The following is a 22,081-nucleotide window of genomic DNA, read 5'->3' on the forward strand; positions in this document are numbered from 1 at the left end:
TTAGCTGTGTCATCACGCTGTGCAGTAGTTGCAGCACTATTGACTATTGAAAACAGCATTCAACAAGCTCTGAGCAATGTCCTGAGGACTTTTTGTGTGTGGATGTTCTTTTTCAATACAAAGCAAAAACTGAAGTTGTGATTCATTTTTCAAACACACATCAATCACAATTCTCCACACAGCCGGGCACTCACATGTGGGTAGTATTCTATGACCAGCAGGTATTCTGTGCGTCCTTCTGAGCCCGTGCGCTCGTCAGCTGCTACAAAGTGAGCGATGTTGTCATGCTCCAGCAGTGGTAGCCGGTAGATGGAGCACTCATTGAGGAAGTTCTGGCGGTTGGCAGCAGTGAACACCTTCACGGCAACGGGCCGTTCATCCAGAGAGCCACAGTATACTGTTCCGTATCTGCCACGTCCAATCAGCTGAAAGAGATTTATAGTGGTACAGGGAAAGACTATTAATAGACTTCTTTGTGATTCTAGACCTTTAGCACTTTCTTGTCTAATAATAGAACAGGTGATAAAATGAACTTTCCGTTTCTGCAAGCTGGGTTAGGAGCACAAGAAACACAAATAAAAAAGCAGACTGCCAGAGATGAGTTCAGAAATACACTTAGACACACACAGTGGGCAATCAGCAGGGTTTTACAGTTGGACAATTAAGGACAGTAGGTGAATGATTAGCAATTGGTAGAGTGCAGCACAGCACATGCCATTAGGGTCAAAAGATTTTAAGTAAAAACTATATATTTTGTGGTATTCAGCAGGGCATTTATTTCTGTTAGGTCTTATAATATCTAAAATTATAAGCTAAATAATATCCAGTAAAAGGACTAGATCGCTGTTTTGCCTACGAGTGTGTCTTCTCTGGACCTCCACCTCCCAACCCCCGCTGCAACGAGACTGATGTAAAAGAACGTGCGACTGCTTTTGATAAGACACAAGAATGACATTCTGAAAAGATATCACTCCCTCCACTGCAGTCTGAAATGTACGCAATACATGTTGAAAAGAGGTGGGGAAACATCCTTGCCTCTCTGTACTTGGCTCACTACGCTCAGCACCAACATGTCAAAATGCAACAGAGGTGTTGTTTTCTGAGGCATTTCATGAACAGTTCATGTAAACTTTTTTTTCCTACCTTCCTGTCAACCACTGCCACTGATTTCTCTTTGTTTCTGAATGATAACAAACTTGCAGAGACTTGAAAGTCTCCCGTCACAGATAAGACAGCGTTTTCTCATGTTGTTAGTAAAGTTAACTGATGTGTGGTGAAGTTGCTGAACGCATGTGTGAATCAGATAAAACTACGGCTTCTGTGCAATGGACTAATTTATCGAAAAATGCAACAACAACAAAAATGACAAGTTAACTCTCCTCTCAGTTTGGCGTTTGTTTTCCTTTCTTTTTATTCAGTAAAATGGCTGAGGCCCAGCTCATCATTGCTAAATGCTGAGTCCATCTGTAAATTCCAATGATGTTATTATTTTCTGGTCCGAAACATTTATTTTCTTACTCTCATCACGCGTAACGTGAATTGCTGGGGTAGTTTGAAATGAACCACTGAGTTGTTCCGTTTGTGCCATATATTCATGTCATCAATGATGTTCGATCAGGCTTCTTCACAGATTTAATTAGATGATGATTATCATGTTAGATCATGTCAAGATTTGATTCAATTGCAACCTCAATTTTCTCTATTAACGTAGATGGCTACTTTTTCATCAACCAGTATAAGCAGATGGATAAAGAGTAATGTGCAGTCCTTAACACCAAGACTATGACACACTGGATTCTGGTAGAAGGACAGAAATATTAAGTGAGTCAAGTCTTTTGAGAGAGAGTTCAAAAGCAAGTTTTTGTTTGTTTCAGCTGCCATCTTACAGTCTCTTGTGGCTGGCTTCATTTCAGTCAGTGGCTGCATTCATTTCTCCTGCTTGCCTTTTCATCATCTACCCTGCTCATTCCATCCTCATGGCTGAATATCAGCCAGATCCATTGACTTTCGATCACAATATGAGCTCTGCCACATCCATATCAGGTTTTCAGGATCTTGTATCAGGGTAAGCAGATTCCTATTTTTGTGCATCCAGATCCGTCACTTAATGCGCCCCTGCCACGATCAGATGGTAAAAGTCACATTGAAAACGACAAACGTAACCGTAAACCTTGAAGTATTTTGGGTGTACTTTTTTGCCTCTGTGCCTTTGGTTTCTCCTTTCTTGTTTTTTTTGTTTTTTCTCCTGCGTTCACTGATATTCTACACTCCCTGTGTGTGGAAATGCAGGAGCCAGTGAGAACAAGACAGGTCTGAACCAATAATACAAGCTTTCATCTCTATTTATACGCTAACATAAACAGTGAGAGTTACTAAATCCTAATAATTGCTCATGTTGTTGTACTTTACACCACTAAATTATTTGGCTCTTTCCTTGGCAAAGAAACTAATCAAAATGAATTAATAGAGCAATGACTGCTAAGCACAGAAGCAAAAATAAAAGTACTTCAAGCAGACACCGACCTCCAGCAGTTTCAGATTGTCTAGGTCCAGAGAACTCTCCGAGGCAGCAGCCTCCATCATATTCAGGTTGTGAAGGCCTTGCTTGCCATCTCCTGCTTAAACACAAAAGAGTTCACATTCAGAATACAGAAAAGTACAAAAAACATGTAAATACATTTTAAAAAAAAGAGAGAAAAAAAGCTCATCACTTATCCAATGATTGTCTATTGAAACTCTTTTGAAAACATTTAAGCCTTGAACAATGAATGTCTGCTCTTCCTCACAGCGTGGCACCATGGCAACTCACCGTGCATCATGCGGTAACCAAAGAAGGCTGCTACAGCAAGCACAGCCAACACGGAGACTGTTGCCAGGGCGATAATTACCGTCTCTTCGTAGCGCAGCGTGCGTGGGTCTACAAGGGACACACACATTAGAAACAAAGTAGGAATCAAACTGTGACCTTTATGGAGGAGCAAGTAGCTGAAACCATGTGTTGACCTTTGATGAGACATCAAGTGTCAGATGAACAACATGTACCAGAGCTGATATACCATATCATGAGTTGTCAGCCATACAACTGTAAAATCTGATGCAATCTAGTCCAACACATCTGCAATACATCCTTGTCTGTCTATGCGTTTGCTGCAGAAAGTGGAGGTCCTGAAATAAATCTCAGGGATGACTGGCAAATTAAGATTAAGGCAAACACATTTGCACCATTTTACTGCATTCATGACTGGGCAATAATTCAACAACAATATATATAGAGAGATATAAGTTTCTTCAACATCACATCTACATAATAATGTGCAAAGACACTTTTGAAACACGACACAAATATGATGCCATCGTTTGTCAGTTTTTCTTTCTGTCCATAAAGAAGTTTAAAACTATTATTAACTGGTTTCTTCAACACCCACTTGGGGCAAAACTTAATTTGCTGACATTTTATCACAAAAATATTGGTGTCGACTGATTTCCTTTTTTTCGCCCAGCCTTAACTGCAATACACCTTAGGAGAGTACACACACACACAAGACAAACATATAGACGCAAAAAGACTGACCAATTTACAAAATTGATTTGTTAGTTACAGCTGTTGGCTATAATATATAGTTGTACTAACATTGCAGATGTTCATTTGTGTGGAAAAGTCAATCCTTGCTCATTTAATAACCATGACCTAAATATAAAATAGTCTAATGTCTAGGTAAATTGGGTTTATAGCAATTACTTCATTGTCATTTTGTTTGCATAAGCCTCCAGAAATCCCATGAAAATTTGATTACTAGTAGTTTTCTAGTTTGTTTTGGTGAGTAACTCTATATGTAAACAGAACCAAAGATTATTTACTCTCTCTCTCTCTCTCTCTCTCTCGGCATGTTAGTTTCCATATAGTGTATACTGTTATTTTTATTTGCACTTTATGTCTCTAATGTGTAATACTACTTGCAACTGTTGTGCCAAGTTTTTAAATAGACTGGCAAGAGGACAAGTAGTATGTTGTTTATTGTCCTATTCCTCAATAGCAGGTCAATAATTATAGAAAGCACAGGCTAACATGTTAGTGTCTCTCTGGTGAGGTAGTATGTGTGTTTGCAGGGGAACAGACATGCTGTGAACCGCATGAAGGGAAGAGGAAAAACAGCAATTATGCCAGACGGCAGTGAAGCATGGCCAACAGATAGAAAAGACAGTGTAGGAATACTGAGAAGTAAGATTTGTAGGAAGTATGTTGAGAGAGAACCAAGAAAAATAAAATAACAGTAGCGAGCTGGTTAAATAAATGGGGTTGGAGCAGCAGATAAAAGCTGTTAGCTGGGGTGGCTGCAGTTTCAACTGTCTGCTGCTTGTGATTAATGAAACTGCATCAGCTATAAGGGCCATTCTAGAAAGAGAGAGAAAGAGAGAATAAATATACCAACACTTCCCCTACTCTCATACACTGCTATTCTATACTGTGCAGAGTCAGTGAATAAAAGTCCAGAGCAGCTGCTTGGACTCATACAGAAACACACTCTCCTGCATCCGTTACATCAGTCAGCACACTCGTGCTACAGTGAGATACCGGGGTTATCAATAATTGATGGCTCCCAGAGCCTGAGGGTGGCTTTGACTGACACTAGCATGAGCACGCACACGCTGGCACACATAGAGGTTCACATACACACAAGGCTTACCCTCAAATGCCAAGGTCATGGCGTTCATAATCAACAAGAGGGTTGGGCAGGAAGTTGTCTGATAAACACAGATGCACACGCCGACATGCATAAGCCCACTCATGAAAGGTGTTTAAAACCCTCCACAATGCAAGATACCATCTACATCTCCTTTTTTATCTTAGATATCCAAAGTAACACCATGTTCAAACTTGCCAAGTGTTTTTAATGAAGTACATTTTTGAAAAAAAGTTGTGCTTCTCAAACGAGATTTACATTGTACTTTTTGTTTCATTTCTTTGACAATCCAGATTAAGACCACTTGATGCGATGACCATTGTCCTATTGTCCCTGAATTAATGATTTTTAAAAAGTGATTAAATTGAAGGAATGTTGTAGGCCTTCAACGGTTATTCGATGAATCAATTACTAAATTAAACTAAAAGTTAATTTTTATAATTGTTTATCTATTTATAATAATTAATACAACCAATCAGATTTTTCAGCTTCTTATATGTAAATATTTTCTGGTTTCTTTGCTCCATATAACAAAGAAATCATTGAAATTGTATACCTCTTGGTTCGTAGACAAAACAAGACATTAAAGAACATCACCGTTTCCACGTTTGGCAAACACTGATCAACATTTTTCAAAAATGTATGACATTTTATGGATGTAATAGAAGTAATTTACCCTGATTTGGAATTTTTTTGTTAAAATGGATTTCATAAAATTGGTATTAAAAAGTGTTTAGAAATTGATACTGAAGTCCACATATTGATATTAATACCATATGGAATATTTCTAACATCAATATCCAGCCTTATGCATGTAAACCACAACTTCTACTTCTACTACTTCACTGTAGTGCTGCTACATTTACTTGAAACAGTATTACTTCAATTACCATGACATCATCCACGGTGCTTGGCTTAAAATCACACCAAAAACGACTTCCTATTTCTAATTACACTGACACAAATCTGCCCAGGCATGTCGGGCTTTAGCATTCTAACAACAACACCCCCAGACAAAACAGACTTTTTTTGTTCTCATAAAACATGATTCTGATTCTCACTGATCAAGAATCTCACCGATCATTCTAACAGCCGATTGTTATTTCCAACCAACTTTCCCCCCCGTCTGTGTCGGACCATGGTTCTTACTCAGTGGAAGAGTCACAGGCACGCCCGCAGACAGAGCAGACGCCTCGTAATCCATGGAATGCAGAGAGACGACATAAACGGTGGACTGTGTGTTTGTGTTTATGTGTGGGCTGGAGAGATGATGAGCTGCCGCCGTTGTTCGCCCTCCCCCTCCCACCACCACCACCACCACCACACATTGCTTTCATTCACAGAGGAACCTTAAGAGAAAGGACCCATTAAAAATGCACCTGTTTGCATTGTTTGACACCTCACAAAGAACTCACAGGCAACTTGAACACCACATCAAATGGACGCTGATGCAAACAGAAATCGGAATCATCCACTGACACATTCTATACCACAGCGAGGACACTAAAGGTCTATCAGCTAATCTGTCTGTGAATGCAAACCAATTCATCTATTCAGCTCACAGCTGTCAAAGTCTGTAATGGATGGCAGGATTAGGAAGCCCTGTGGCTGAATGATGAATCAGAGGAGGTCGATGTAGAAACTAGGAGAACGTAGGTGCAAGTGCAACCACTCTGACAATATCAAACATCCATTCACTCCTCTCTACTAATAGCCCTACGTGTCAGAACTGTAGGGGAGTACGAGAGCTTTCATCGTGTACAAGTTAGTGCCTGACATTTTTCTTTCATCTAATCCCTCTGCCTACTGCTTCCAATTGTATAACAGGTGATTGTCACAGGTTCAATCTAGTACTTGAAGATTCTCCATTAAGTCTAAAAAAAATGTACTGTATGTCTGCGGGGAAAAATAATATAATGTCATGTCTTCATTGATTAAGTGATATCAAAAACTTGTCAGCACAAAGATAATTTAAAATAAATGCATCCACATAAAATGTAAAACAAAAACACAAAAGGCTTCAGAGTAGTTTTTGCTCTATGTATCAGCCCTATGAGATCTACACATCTAACTGTAACTCACTACAACATGAGCACATATTGGATATCGCCTATTGTTAGTAGGATTATCACAATACTGGATTTAAAAAGATTAGAGCAAAAACAATAACATCAACAACAACAGAATGTTTAGGTTTTCTCAAATAAATGCAGCATCACTTAATATTAGCGGTTTACTTTTTGTGCCTTTGGTGACTATACTTGGTATCGACGCTGTTGCAAATGAGATATGAAACGTGAAAATGGGTGAGTCCTTACAGATTGATTGGGCAGATGTGGGGCTGGGCAATGGGAAGTCCTCCGTGAAGTTGACATTGCACATGTCACTCCCGCAGCAGCAGAAGTGGTACGTCCCATTCTGGATCTGCGGAGGGAGGTTGGTCACCACGCATCGGTCTTCACGGCAACCCTGGTGGTCTCCAAGGTGAGTCCAACACCCTGAGAGACAGAGGAGTGAGGATGGGGTTTGGCAAACTCAAAACAACAGGCAATATGAGTCACACACTACACAGGTGATTTTGTCAGTGATTTAGTAATCACTAGAATACAATAAGAAAGTAATTTTAAATACATTAAGTAATTAAGTTATTAATTGATGTTAAATTTAAAAAATACTATTTTTGACTGTCCTACTTTAAAGATTCCTGATGGATTAATGTATTCATAAAGCAGCTCTCACAGAGCTGTTCTCTGTCTCTTCTGGGTGGAGCTGCTGTTGACTCAAACACAGGAAGCGAAGAAAAGCACTCCAGAGAACATTTATTGTCGCTCCAGGGATTTGTGTATCCTTCCTATAAAACTACAGTGTGTGGACATTCATGACCGGAAAACAAGGCAGCCCATAGGCTGCCTGGCATTTACAAAGGAAGAATTAAAAATATTTTTATCTTAACCTTTGTGGAGACTGCTAAATATCTACTTTCTGTAGCCATTCTTCTATTTACCATGTAATAATTGCATCGAGAAAATATCAGAAACTGGTAAAATGTAAAATGTTTTTCTTAAAAGTTATAACAATGTCAATAAATGTCTTATTTTGATTTTCAATCCACCGAGTTACTGGCTAGTTCCAACCATGCTATCACATGACAAAAAAATGTAATCCTACCATTTGAGAAACTGCAGACAGATACTGTTTGGCAAAAGTAACCAAGCCTGTCTATTAGGGATGTCCCGAACTTATTTCACTTCCGATACGATACCGATATTGCAGCCTTAAGTACTGACCGATTCCGATCCGATATCAGCACGAATCATACATACTTTAATTACTTATTTTGTAGTGTGGAATGTTAGAATAGGCTTGATCAATTGATATTACTTACAGAGAACAATAGTCAGCAACAGTAGGTATGAGGAAAAACTGACCCATTTATTATTAACCAATGGGTTACATACATTTTAACCTTCAACATATGAATATTGGATTTTTTGCCATGTTAATTTCATACAGTCCATGGTTAATTTCATCAGGAGGAAAGTACAAAGTGCTAATGGCGGTGTTTTCAGTGCACCCGTGTTTCAGAGGTAACGGCGTGTCTTTAGAGAACACCCCCCCCCTTGTTTTCTCTATTTTAGATTAGCCCAACCCACACAGGGTGAGTGACTCGTCCCGCAGATAAACCCAGAGCCCAGGGACCGGCCCCGCAGACTTACTTAGCTCTGTGGGTGGAGCTTCAGGACACACAGACAGCTCTTAGCAGGGCTGTTTTTTTGGGTATAATTAACAGAGGCTGTTGAAAGTGGACAGGTGGCGCTGGTTTATGAAATAATGTTCTTTTAGCTGCTCGCCTCAGGGTGAGCTAGCGTGGTATTAACGGCTAGCTCGTGCTCTCTGTGTGGCTTTCACAGCGGGCGCTGCTGGATAGAAGTGCTGGAGCGGACTGGTTGTATTGGAGCGCTTATATCGGAGATTTTAGAAGCAGTCCGATATAATCCAATACTTGTTTTTTGGCTGATATCAGACGATATCAATATCAGCATCAGGACATCCCTACTGTCTATAGCAGACAGTAGGGATGTATGTTTTCTTTATTCTAAGTGAATCATTATTGCTGGTGTCTTATGTTCGATTCAGATATTTTGCTGCATTCGCATTACTTATCAAAATAAAACTGCAGTCCTACCTTGTTTGACCAGTCGCACTTCGCCTGGAGGACTTTTCTCCCACAAGCCAAAACAGTGACTGCCCTTGGCACAGCGGATGGTGGTGTTCTCTGGGGAGACTCGACCTTCGCCCCCGGCCACTCGATCTACCTGCCACTGCTGCTGCTGATCTGTGAAGGCACACTCCCTTTCCTCGCCCTGCGCCGCTGTGAAGAAGCCAGAAATGCTACAGTTGAGTCAATCATTTCTAGCAAAAACACCACGGCTGAGCTTTGAGTATCTACAAAGCAGGAATTCAGAATGATAAAAATCTAAAAAGGTAAGCACATAAATCTTTGAGATGAAGGCCGTGTTGTTTCACTGGTTATGAGCAGAGTGTGCCGCAAGAGAAGAGGGAGAAAGATGGTTAAATATCGCCAATCATTTACACAATGTTATCACATCTATGCTGATCACCTGGATATCATCAATCGCAACTTCTACAAATACATGGACATAACATACATCGTACACACGCTTCATCTACAAATTCAGAGGAGTGGAGAGGATTCATATTTCTGCATGCGTCTGTACAGGAAGAATGCACAGCTGAAAAATAGCTGTCTGTCTGAAAGACTGCAGCCTCTCACAAACCCACAGATCAATAGAAATGCCAATATAAACTCTAGCCTGAAACATGTAACACAAACTCATACAGAGGAAAAGAGAAGTAGACATCAGGGTGCAAAACAACCCTGATCAAAAATGTAAATAAAAAGCATATACACACACTAAACCTCTCACAAACACATCAGATAATGCGTAGATAAGGGCAAACGTTTTCAATTTTGTGTTTACAGAGAATATGACTGACAATTCAGTGTCAAAATTGTGCTTCACGTCTGTTATTTGTTGTTTTGCAGCAGGAAAAAGATGGGACCGAGTTTGAGCCAAAATCAGTGTGTGTGCGTTTTTGTAAACAGTCTGCTTTGCTGCGTTTTGGGTAATTTCAGATAAGGGAAACATGACGTGCCAGATTGTTCCCTTTACTCCCAGCTCCTCCCTTTCCTCCATCCGGGAAGAAGGGGTGGGGAGAGGTAGCTGTGCTCTGTCTAAAGTCAAGCTAGCCTGTGTAGGCAGAGGGTGACACGACAGAGCAGTAGCTCTGCCGGCTGGGCACAGCACCAATGTTCCTCTTCTGCTTGCAGCTGCAGATAAAGCCATCAACCCTGGTCTAGTGTGGTCTGACCTCAACCTCTGGGCCTTTTCTGTGCCACTGATTTTGCCTTCACAGGGGGCTACGCTGTACACATGCAGAGTGGAAAAGGAGTTCAGTCTTAGGGTTAAATATGTGGAGGAATTCTACTTAGATGAGGAAACTGAATTTCAATGAGCTGCCATCTTCAGTGGCAGGGTTAGTCGTTAGACTCCTCGTAGTGCAGGTGATCCTTTGCTTGCCTTTTCCACCAGCACATTAACAAGCTCATAGTTAAAATGACCACCAATCGGTACACACGCAACATAATTACCACATAAATGTCAGCCTGATTATGCTAGTATGCGTGTGAAGAGATTCAATTTTATTTCTCATGTGATTTCAAACCAGACAAAACATGTTACAAACCTGTATGGATCCTGCTCTATTCACTGAATGTAACAGAGACTAAGCAGAACGCAAGATGCAAAAGGGAATTTAATTTTAGCCGAAAGCGAAAATTGGCACCTAACATGGCAGATGTGAAAAATAACTCACCTTAGAAAAGAACCCTGAATTTCCCCCAACTGAACACCAGCATGACTATCAAGAGACGCACAGTAATGGCCAGATATTCATTCATATTTAACCACTTCTTTTCTTTTTTTTTCTTACTGCAACAGAGTGAAGATCTGCTATGATCTGTTGGAGCAAAACAGCAAAAGTGTTAAAAAAAATTCCTGTCAAAAACACTGTGTATTGGACACACTGTGTGTATTTGACACACACAAAAAAATATTTGGATGCATTACGGGTGGGTCGGTGTTGAAACAAACAAACAAAGGAATAAATAAATAAATAAATAAATAAACAATACGTAGGTTAACATGTTGACTAGATGTGAAATGTGAACATTCTAAAAACATTATTTTTCATCAGGCAGAAATTAGTTGACCTAGACGATCTGCACAGCCGCTGAGTTCCATACGTTTAGCAGACTGCTACTACAATGAATGATGACGGGGTGGATTATTGATATATAGCAGCGGGTGTGGATGACATAACAGCTCATCCGCACTTCTCTAGGGTGTACACTTTTTAAACGATTATTTTCATAATCGTTTAATCTGTCAATTATTTCCTCGATTAATCGTTTGTCAAAATAATCGTTTGTCAAACCTGGAAATGATGATGTTCTCAAATGTCTTGTTTTGTCTACAAACCAAAATGATTGACTTTTAATGTTTTCTTTGCTATCCAGAGCAAAGAAATGAAGAAAATAACACAGCTTAAGAAGCTTAAACAATCGGAAATCTTGTTTTAATCATGAAAAAAAATTATTATTCGATTATCAAAATAGTTGTCGATTCATTTAGTAATCGATTAATAACCGATTAATCGTTTCAGCTCAAGTACACAGAAGGCATTTGACTCCCGTTTAACAATGGTCTTAGTTAACAATGTTGTTAGTGGACACAGTTGCTTTGCTTTATAAACACGCCTTCTAATATGACATTACCGCCCAACCCTGGTATGCAGTGTCTTAATTCAGATCTTGTTGTCAATGTAAACTGCACATGTACTTTTTTTCTCCCATAAGTGACTCAAACGTAATTTCACTGAGAATAGAACAATCATCTTCTTAAAATGTGCTTCCTTCCTAATTACTCAAACCCAGCGATGTGGGAGTGAGCGGTGAAAGTGAGGGCATGAGTTGTCATGGAGGAACACTGGGGGGAAAGAAAGGAGTAACAGTATAGGAACAAAAGAAGGAAATGCAGAGCCAGTGACAACACCCATAGACAGGACTGGGAGAACAAAAATCCATAGAGCAGAGTATCTCTTTTCTCTCCGTACAACTACATCAATTATTAACATTTTTACTGAAATTCAAGGCTATGAAATACCAAAAACTCCATCACGATACTTACGCAGCAAAAGCTTAAGTGTAAATTAAAAATAAGGAAAAAGTAATTTTTTCTGCATCAGTACAACACACAAAAGATTGCGCCCGTATATTCGTAGATTAACACGTCTAGGTGTGTTTTAAAGATATCAAGCATTGTTGTAACAATGTACAGTACACATGTGAGGAGTTTGATGGTAGTTTCAAGCTCGTGTCACAAAAGGCAGAGAATGCCGCAAAGAAACATGTCCACAATCCCCTAACCCTTCACCCCCACCCCGCATCAACCCGTGACTGGCTGTCTGACTGAAATAACATTATGACACACTGACTGACAAGCAACATGTTAAATAGTTTCATTGTGCAGGCACGGCTGCACAATGAAACTATGAGTGATCACACAACAGCTTTAATCCCAATTTCTTCCAGATTCTTCGACAAAAAAGGGAATATTAACTCACTGAAACATATATATGTTGGATTTAGTAGCTCAATACACAAGAACAGGAGATAAGGGTGGCATGGGATGGTCATTTGCAGTCCGACTGAAGGAACAGTCTCAACAGCAGCTCTGCTTTTTTTCAACAAAATTCTGTGTTTTTTTGGTGGGTGCCTTTCTCTGTGTTAAGCTCTGATTGGTCACGGCAGGCAGTGTTTCTGGTTCAGCTCTGTGGAGCTTGCTGTGTGATCTTGGCTTCCACTGCAGTATTGGATTGTGGGTCAGAGTATGCAGGCAAGGCCAGTGGACTGAGGCAGATGAGGGAGGGAGGGAAGGAGGGAGAGGGTAGTCATATCAAAAGGCTTCAGAGTAGTTTTTGCTCCAAGCTTGTTCATTGGATGATGGCAGAGACTGCTGAGTGTTTACCCATGGCCCAGTTATTTACCAATCCCCCCATTGGCCTTCAGTGCACCCTCCCACCCTCTTGGACTACCTCTTTCCCCTTAGCCTCGCAGCTAAAACACAACACAGATCTAATCTGGCTCTCTCTTTCCTACTGACAAGGCCCATGAGACCAATGCAAGGCATCTGAAACTTGATTAAAAGTCACCCAGTGTACTGATGTGTCCACTATTCTGCCCCTACAACTGATTCTGAATTCATTAGAAGAGGGCAAAATCTATTTAAAATAAAAGATTATCACATTGTTCCTGGGACATTTGTCCCAAAAAAAAAATCTATAAAATAAAAACAGTGTTTTATTGATGATGTGCTGATGAGTACTGAATAAGTAGTACATCTATTACCACAAGGTGGTGGCAGCAACAGGCATGTGGTTGGTGGAGTGCTTCTGTTACTGTGGAAATTCTGTGAGTTATGGCGTTCCTTGAAGGCATCTCATAGCCTTTTCTCGAACTAATTTCTTTGAGTTTGAACTGGTTGTCACCAAAAGATGTGATTCTACCCCACTCCTCAGCATGCACCATTTGTGGAACAGAGCTAGAATGTTTGCCGCTTTATCGAACCATTTAAGTATTTTCCAATAGGAAACAGGACATTTGTGTCATTCTGTAAACTACACACTCCACTACACCAGATCCCACAGAGGAAACTCACTTTATTATTGGCTTGGATTCAAATTTTACAAATGTACTACAAAGGGCAGCATTAGACCAACAACTCCAATGTTCTGCAAGCTGGCTTAACACCCAGCCATGCTTGAAAAGTGATAGTGCTAGTAGCAATGTAGTGAAATTCTGAACCCCACATCATGCATAACACCAAACTGTAATATCTGCATTATGATATGGCTTTTTTAAAATTCAAAGATAAAACAAAATAAAAGATTATACTGCATCATTGCAAACAATAATATATCGACACAGACAAGTTCACATTCATGCCTGGAAACAGAAACTGAGGGTGGGAGGGGGAGAACAGAAAACAAAAAAACAGAGCAGGCTCTCTTGACTAAAGGCTGAAACGTGCTTGATGCACCCGTGCACACCATCTCCTCTGCAGGCATGGGTAGACTGTCCGCAGCCACTGAAAAATACAATCTGAGCTTGCTTTTATGGGGAGCAATGCCATAAAGCTGCCATGCAGAATCATGGTTTAGTGGTGGTTTCCTCTGGGCATTGCTCACTTTCAGAAAGATTCGGCTACCACTGAAGTGCCATTATGTATGCCCAAACCTGATTTGCAGATTATTAATTATTGCTAATAATACCTACATAAAATATAGATTAGAATCAGACCATTAGTGTTGTTCAATTACTGGCAAATAAAGTTAAGCAATAGCAATTTTTTTTTATTATTCATTAACATTTAAGTTATATTTTACAAAAAAATTGCATCAGTTAGGGTTCTTAATCGTGCCTGCTGCTGCTGTTTGGGTGCATGATGGTTGCTGAGGTAGGATGGATGGGATTCAAGAGCATTTGCTGACACCCTGAGTTTTCAAGTCCCCTGGCTGATTTTAAAGATTTAGTGAGGGGGTTTAATCTATACCATCTGCTGCCCTGGGTCTGCCAAGCCCCCTGCTCCCACCAAAGACACCACCATTCTGTCAGTGTCTGTCTATGTCTGGTACAGTTGTGCTAATCCTGGGGTTTATACAACCCTCAAAGCTTAGAGGTCTCCATTAATGACCATGATGCATTTATACCAAAATGTAGCCACTTCCCTCCTCCTCTTATACTTCAACTTTCCTGAATGTCATCTGTGAAAACACAGATGACACAGTGACCTAAGTGGTGTTTGCTATCACACCAGGGGAGGGGAGGGGAGAGAGGGATGTAATCTCAGATTATTTTGAACAAGCAAAAGTTTGGCTCCAGGCAGTGTCTGAATTTAGTCTTTGTGAATAAATAAAGTCACTTCCTTGTTGAATATGTGAACAGCCGGTGTCACCTTGATGGGCTACATACTAGGCTGACAGCCTAATTTTCTCTACACATCCGCCCACTCCACCAGAGGCCTGTGGTTGTCTGGTATGAATGGATTTCACCTGCCGTGTGAGAACTAACCATGCTGTAATGTCTAGTGTAAAGGGAGCGCGACTATAACGATCAATCAATCTAATAATTGTTAGGTCCAGAAAATGCCAGAAAATGCGGAAAAAAAAACTGATTGGTGTTTCTTTGTCATATGGAGCAAAGACACCAGAAAATATCCAGTTAGGAAGCCAAAAAAAAAATCAAAATGACAATTCATGAAGTAATCAGTTAAGTAGTAAATGAATTGTTGCAGCCTGAGATAAATTTTTTCTCCCACATTGCTGGGCTTGAGTAATTAGGAGGGTAGCATATTTTGAGAAGATAATTGTTCTATTCTCTGTGAATTGCTTTTGAAGTCGTATTCACACCCAATAGTCCGCTAGACTTGGTACTATTGGGGACTCCGTCCAATTGGGGACTCGGTTCGATGGGGGGTTGCAACATTGTGCCGAGTTCGAGTTTGCTTTCACACTGCACTTTGGTGACACGAACTGAACCTTTTGAATAAAAGTATTCCCCTCCTCAACTGAGGCAGCGCTGCATCAAGAATTACTGAAGGAGAAGACAAGACAACAATGACCAAGAAAGCTTGCTCATCTGTTGGTTAATGCAGGACAACTTCCGTTTCCTCCACATAAGAGCAAAACACATAAAATGACAATCCTATCATTTTATGTGTACATACGAAACATACACGCTGTTTTGGTTGTGTTTACATTTACCCACAATGCCCTGCGTTGTAGTCCACTTCCTGCATTTGGTTCACTTGACGCAAACAAGACCTATCAGAGTTTGGTTGTGCATTCACACCAACCCAAATGAACCGGACTCTCCTAGCAAACAAACGAGGATTCAAATTAGAAGGGCTGGTGTGAATACGACAAAAGTCATTTGTTGGGAAAAAGTAACGTGTTGTTCGCTTCATAGTTAAATTAATTAATTAGTTTCGCCATATGACAGCAGGGATTGACACCAACACTGCCCCCAATCTTAATAATGCTAATAATAACAATAAGTTTATTTATAATGTCTGAATCAAAATGAGAGATGACAAACTTTGTTAGAGGGAAATACAGACCTGGGTTGTCGAAGAATTCCTTAGTTTTCACCAGTGGTAACTTGTAATACCTGCTGTGTGAATTGAGAGCTGATGTGAACAGAAAGATGTAAGGCTTAAAATATGGAAGCTAGAAAGCCACACACTTGTTGTAGACAATATAAAAACAAGCCTAATCTCACCTTATTGCCTTGCAGGTGCTAATTAATCAACGCTCTTTTTTAATTCCTTTCCATGAAAACACAAACATATGTAACAAAAACAGCTGAGTGCATACTCTGAGCAGCATTTACCACACACTCTAGACTTATTGTCTCCGCTAGTCAAGGAGAATACATTGTGTTAATCATAGGTTGTCACTCTGAGTTACCATCTCAAGGCTGCACCTTTTGTTTTCTAAAACATCCCCTAATTTCTCCCTTTAGCAAATCCAGAGGGTCGCCTGAACACTGTTGAGTATTACTGCCTCTCACTCTTAGAACATGAACTATGGTACTACGAGAAACAGATATTGATTTCTTTTTTTTTTTATCTAATAGAGTATACCACAAGCTATATTGGAGATCAAATGGCCTTCAACCCTGCCTCCATTCCACTCCCTGGTCTGATTCCAGCTACTGTCAGTGTCATCTTCTCTCATAAAATAATGGATATCTCAGGATGTATCTCATGATGTGGACTTATTGAATCAAATCAGGTTTAGTGCTTTTATAGCCTTTAGCTGCTGAAACAGCTTCCTTATTTTACAGCATAAAATTGCTTTTCTCTGTTTTTTACAAATACTAATGATGAGTAGCTGGCTCAGAGTAAGCCTTCTTCTTGCCTTCTTACCCCGACACACTGACTGCTTCACAGTTTTACAAATACGGTGGGAAAAAAATGCAGAAAAACCCTTATCGGTCGACCTCTTGTTGAAATATTTCTACAGGTGTATAAATGTGATACATGCTGTTAGTAATGATAACGTAATAACGAGTTCAATAAAGAAAAACTGTAAAAAAAAAGAGTATAAAAACGATTGTATATACTACCGAGAGATATAAATAAAATCCTTCGTTTCATAGGACAAACATTTTGTCAAGGGAATAGCTGTCCAATTAAGAGAGTAAACCACCTATTTAGCATCCCTTGTTGGGCTCAAGTGAAAAGTAAAAAAAAATAGAACCAAAATTGATGCAGCAGAAGCAGTGATATCTTCTCTTATTCTTATTATCACCTGCACTGATAAGTGGAATGTATATATGTATATGTATGTGTACACATATATATATATATATATATATATATATATATATATATATATATATATATATATATATATATATATATATATATATATATAGATAGATATATAGATATATATATATATATATATATATAAATTAATAAATAAATAAAGGACATTTATTCTCAATACAACTACCGCTAGAGAATCGAATAATAACCTTCAGCAACATTTTTCCTCATATGAATTTGCATTCCTCAACAACTGCTATTTGATGATGCAAATGTTTATAAGGCCAGTAATAACTCAAGGATACATCTTGCTTTAAAAACATCAAGTGAGATTTGTCTGTGTGCAAAGCAAATTCCTAAGCATTTTTCATACTTTGAATTTGAATGGTTCAGATTCTTCCCATGTTCTTCAAACAACCTCATCATTTAAAGGTGATACAATGCAAAGGCTGGTATCAGTCTGACACAGTACCTGGCAAACCACACACTATAGGTTTTAGTCTAACAACAGTTTCACTTTTTGTTTAACTACTGATGCGACTGCAGAGCTGGCAGCTTGAAAGGCCCCCCGCCCCAAGCCTAGGGTGGCTGGACGGAAATGGTACGGCTGTCCAACAGTGGACCTGTCATTGCCACAGTATGGGGTGCGCAAGGCACATTTTCTGGGTTTTAGACAAGCAGAAAAAAATTAACATTTCATTTCATGTTATTGCTATGGCATAATTCTTCTGATCGAATCCCCTTTACACCCCCAAACCTCCAGCTTCCCTGGGACAGTAAACACAGCCTGAATGTGGGTTGTGGCACACATTTTCAAAATGAATATAGGAATATGGTGTGGAGAAAAAGCTAATGTCACAAAATAAGATCACATCTGTGACAACAACGAAGACAGCGTGTGCAGACGTGTGCCATGTTTGGACAGGTTTCTATTCCAGATTTTTGAACAGCCGGGGTATGCCCACACTCTGATTACTCACAGGGGACAGGGAGCAAAAGGATGACCTGAGCTCAGCCACAGTCAAGGCAGTTGGACAAAAATTGATTCTAATATGAAAACTTGACTAACAAGGATAATAGGAAAGTTGAGGAAAGGGGATGATGGAAGGCAGTAATTCTGTTGGAGCCGAGAGAATAATGCCCAGTCAGTGAGGGTATCAGCGTGCCTGTTTCCTCTCATAATCATCATTACAAGTTACATCCCAAGAAATAGGCCGTGGGATAGCGCAGTTTTGCAGTCATTTAACACAACATAGAGCGATGATATCTCTGTTTTGCAGTGATTAAACAGCCATAGAGCGATGATATCTCTGTTTCGCAGTCATTAAACAACACGCAGAGTGAAAGGTTCGACTCCTCTCTCTTTACAGTCATTATCCCAAAAAACTCAGACAGCGGCCTAGATTAATTTTGAAAAGTACAGCAATTGGAATTCATTGGATATTTACGTGAGCCATGATGCATATTAGTATCCATTAATCCGAGTACTGGCAGACTACTGAGCATGTATGTCAATCCTCTGCCTCTCTCCACAGTCATTAAACCACTCCAGAGGACGAATTTACATGTTGGATATCGAAACAATAATATTTTGTAGAGAAAATGCGTGTGCATGGATGTGTGTGCTGAAAGGATAAATTACAGCTTTGCTGATTATAATGATTTGGATTCCTACACCACAGCCTAAGTTAGGGCTCGTTTCTTCAGGACATGCTTTATGCCCCATTCTCTCCCTCTTCTTCCATCACCTCCAGTTAAAAGGAGACAACATCTTCTTTCATCTCAAGTTAACAATTATGCTCCATGCTTGTCATTTAAGTGTGGGTTTTTAAAAAATCTACTTGTCTATAGTAAGTGAATGCAACTGCTACTAAGAGGGACACAATCACTGGGCACTTTCAGAATTTTGTCATGACCGTACACACTAGCCAGATTTCAAATAAAATCAAAACATAACAAAGAAATTAAATAAAAAAACACAACTTCCTGTGTTTCCATCCACTGCTTCTAAGCTAATAATGGGAGTTAGATGGTGATAGAAAGCGGGTCACCACGTAAGGATAATAGAATGTAATTTGATAACATGAATAAAGAACACAGAGCAACATCAAAAAGCATGAAATGAAAATGTTCATTGTGATATTTGCTTCTTGCACCAAGTTTCTATGTTTTCCACTGCAGTGAAATGGAGTGACATTTCAGTCACGTGATTTCTACATGTTTTTCTTGATCACTCCATCTGTTTCCAATGCCACTTGTTCTCATTTACATTTTTACTTCTTACATGCCCAAAGACTGTATTGCTATATTTCATTTCTTTTTCTAATTTTATATGTTTTTTTAATGGGACCAATGAAGATAAAAGAACCTGATGGAAACCCAGCAGCTAAATAGAGCTGCCCATTTAATCATTTTCATGCTGAAAATGCAGTTTAAACAACGCAATTAGCAAATTCCAAAGGAGCAATTTCATTTTTAATTTTCAATTTTGACACAGTGAATGAAAAATTGATTTTAATTGCAAATAAACCGTCTCAGCCACAATTAGCTCTTTTCTAGAAATTGTTCAGCACTACTACCAAGTATTCAGTTAATTATTATTGGTCTACCCTATTTACTTTGTTTATGAATGAATGTATGGGGCACCCAAAACAACAAAACAGAAATGATTATCAAACCACTAACTGTGATGTTTATACACACACACTCTGATGCAACAAAAGCACGCTACACAAGACCACTTGTTTCCCAACACACTGCCAAAGCCTGAGCACTGTGTTGAAGCCCTATCATCCAAATTACACATTTTGCCAAATACCTTCCCAGTCTTCCCACACATTCCACTGACTGCACCCCCTGCGTGCACTGCTACTGCTCCTGCTCCCACATCTATGTGCAGCTCTGCTCCTATCTTATCATGCTCAAGGTCTCACGGAAGCCTGGCTTCAGCCCAAAGTCTTGAGCTGGGGGCACAAGTTGGCAGACAAGGGCTGCGGTATGTTTGGCAGTGATTTTCCAGGCCTCTGTACACAGAATGATTACAAGGAGCCGGGGATGCATTTTCTGCTTCGCTCAAGAGGCCACATCTACGAAGGTTTACTTAACTGCAATGAGATGAGCTCGGCAGAAATGAGCCAGGCAGACAACGAGATGGGAAGACTAGATAAGAGACAGACAGGCAGACGCACGCAAACAGAGGGAGTATACAGTGAGGTGATTGAAGAACATGATATCGTCTCGTTATAGGGGGAGCCATCTGTACTTAAATGACCAAATATTCATACACAAAAAAAACACACGGAGGATGACCCAGTCCAAAACTAAACAAAACAGATTCATCAACTTATTCAAGCTAAATATGACCCAAAAAGGCTTAATGTGCCTAATACATATATGATATAAATACTTAAGAGAAGCACAGTGTGTTTCCAAGAATATTTTTTTTTCCTAAAAAAGCCACTTACCAGCCACAGAGGTGAGAAGAATAGTCAGGCAATACACGAATTTAGCGAATGATTTCATGGTAATTCGGCCGTCAGCCATGACAGTGGATATTGGCTTTGGTCTTGTAGCTGGAGCTCCTCCAAGTCGGGGGTTTACTTGTCCTGGTCCTCTTCTTTTCCCCCCAGCCATCACTGTGTTGTATGTTCAGTCCCTTTTATTTACTCACGTCAGCTCAATGAATTGAGTTGCTCTGTCATGTATGGAACTACGCATTGAGGATTGATGGGAAAGAAAAAAAACTGCGCCGTTGAGTTTCGGTCAGTTCGAGTGATTCGAAAGGTAACATTAACTGCTAACTTGGAGTTAAGTTATTCTCGCTGTCGACTCAGTACAGAGCGTGTGGATAAACCATGTAGCTAACTTGTTTTTCGCATCTGCCATTTAAAACCAACCAGCGAACAACGTCCATTTCTGCGTGCTAACATGTTAGCTGTCCATGACGACCGTCTGGCTCTGGAAAACTTAGGCAAATAATGCAAATACCGCAGAACAGTAACACAAGTGCAACTACCTTATCAGCAAAAAAAAGCATTCTCAGTTGCACACTTTCGAAAAACATCCACTCTTTCGACAAATCAGCCAGGAATCACCCATCTAAACCGTAGCCGATTAGCTCGATTCGGTTGTAAACCGACTGCTGTGGAAGCTAACAGGCGTTAGCCTAATAGGCAGCCAGTTAGTTTTTCATGTCCCATAGTAGTTCACGATCTTCGTGGAGGAGGAAAAAATCATTCACATGTAAACCGCGCCTATAGTGAGCTTTTCTCGTTTGTGGATAGGGACATCATTATCCCGGTGGTAGCAGACAGACGACGGGGGGAGGAGACGAATCTTCGGCAGCGTTTTTATGGAAGTGACGGTCCGTAGCTTTGCTGGGCGGGCGGGCAGACAGACAGACGGGCAGGCAGGCAGGGCGGCTGGGAACGCCTCGTTTGCAGGCTTGTCTGGACCGCTTGTCTCCGGTATCAGGTTGCTGATGGGGGTGGAGGACAGTTCTTCTCTCCCTGCAGAGGTGCCACAGCGCCGCCGTGCCGGAGACTATGGATACAACACGCTGTGAAAATCTGCTGCATTCGCTCTCCCTCTTCTTCTTTGGCGTTTAATGGCAACTTGTGTCAATGTTGGTGCATTGCTGCCATCACCTGGTGTCAGTTAAGCACGACATCACAGCTTCCTTCAGGGGTTTGTAGTCCTTACAATCCTCCAAAACAGCCAATGTCCACGTTTACATTTGTAAATCGGCATCATTGAAGTGAACAGATAAGATTGTGAAATTAATATATTTATATTTTGTCCCTCTTACTAACTAATAATCATAAATCACCAGCTCAATGTGGATCAAACATAATCGTGATTACCATTGAGGCCACGACTTAGAAGCCCTATGTAATATTTACAAATACATATACATACACTTTT

General features: G+C 40.1%; 1 protein-coding gene across 2 annotated transcripts in view; it reads right to left on the bottom strand.

The window, feature by feature from the left end:
• LOC122758072 (bone morphogenetic protein receptor type-2-like) overlaps positions 1-21,678 on the bottom strand; it is a 30,665-nt gene extending 8,987 nt beyond the window's left edge. The window contains exons 1-6 of one of the 2 annotated variants that reach the window (XM_044011924.1): positions 20,623-21,673; positions 8,869-9,054; positions 7,001-7,180; positions 2,810-2,917; positions 2,524-2,615; positions 195-425 (exon numbers count right to left, since the gene is read on the bottom strand). In XM_044011924.1, coding sequence (XP_043867859.1) covers positions 195-425; positions 2,524-2,615; positions 2,810-2,917; positions 7,001-7,180; positions 8,869-9,054; positions 20,623-20,791 — 966 coding nt within the window. In that variant the 5' untranslated portion in view covers positions 20,792-21,673. Of the gene's footprint in view, positions 1-194; positions 426-2,523; positions 2,616-2,809; positions 2,918-7,000; positions 7,181-8,868; positions 9,055-20,622 lie in introns of both variants that reach the window. The other variant, XM_044011933.1, reaches the window with a different exon arrangement.
• Positions 21,679-22,081: the final 403 nt, after the last annotated feature.

The sequence above is a fragment of the Solea senegalensis genome, linkage group LG2 (assembly GCF_019176455.1).
Source record: "Solea senegalensis isolate Sse05_10M linkage group LG2, IFAPA_SoseM_1, whole genome shotgun sequence".
Classification (NCBI taxonomy): Eukaryota; Metazoa; Chordata; class Actinopteri; order Pleuronectiformes; family Soleidae; genus Solea; species Solea senegalensis.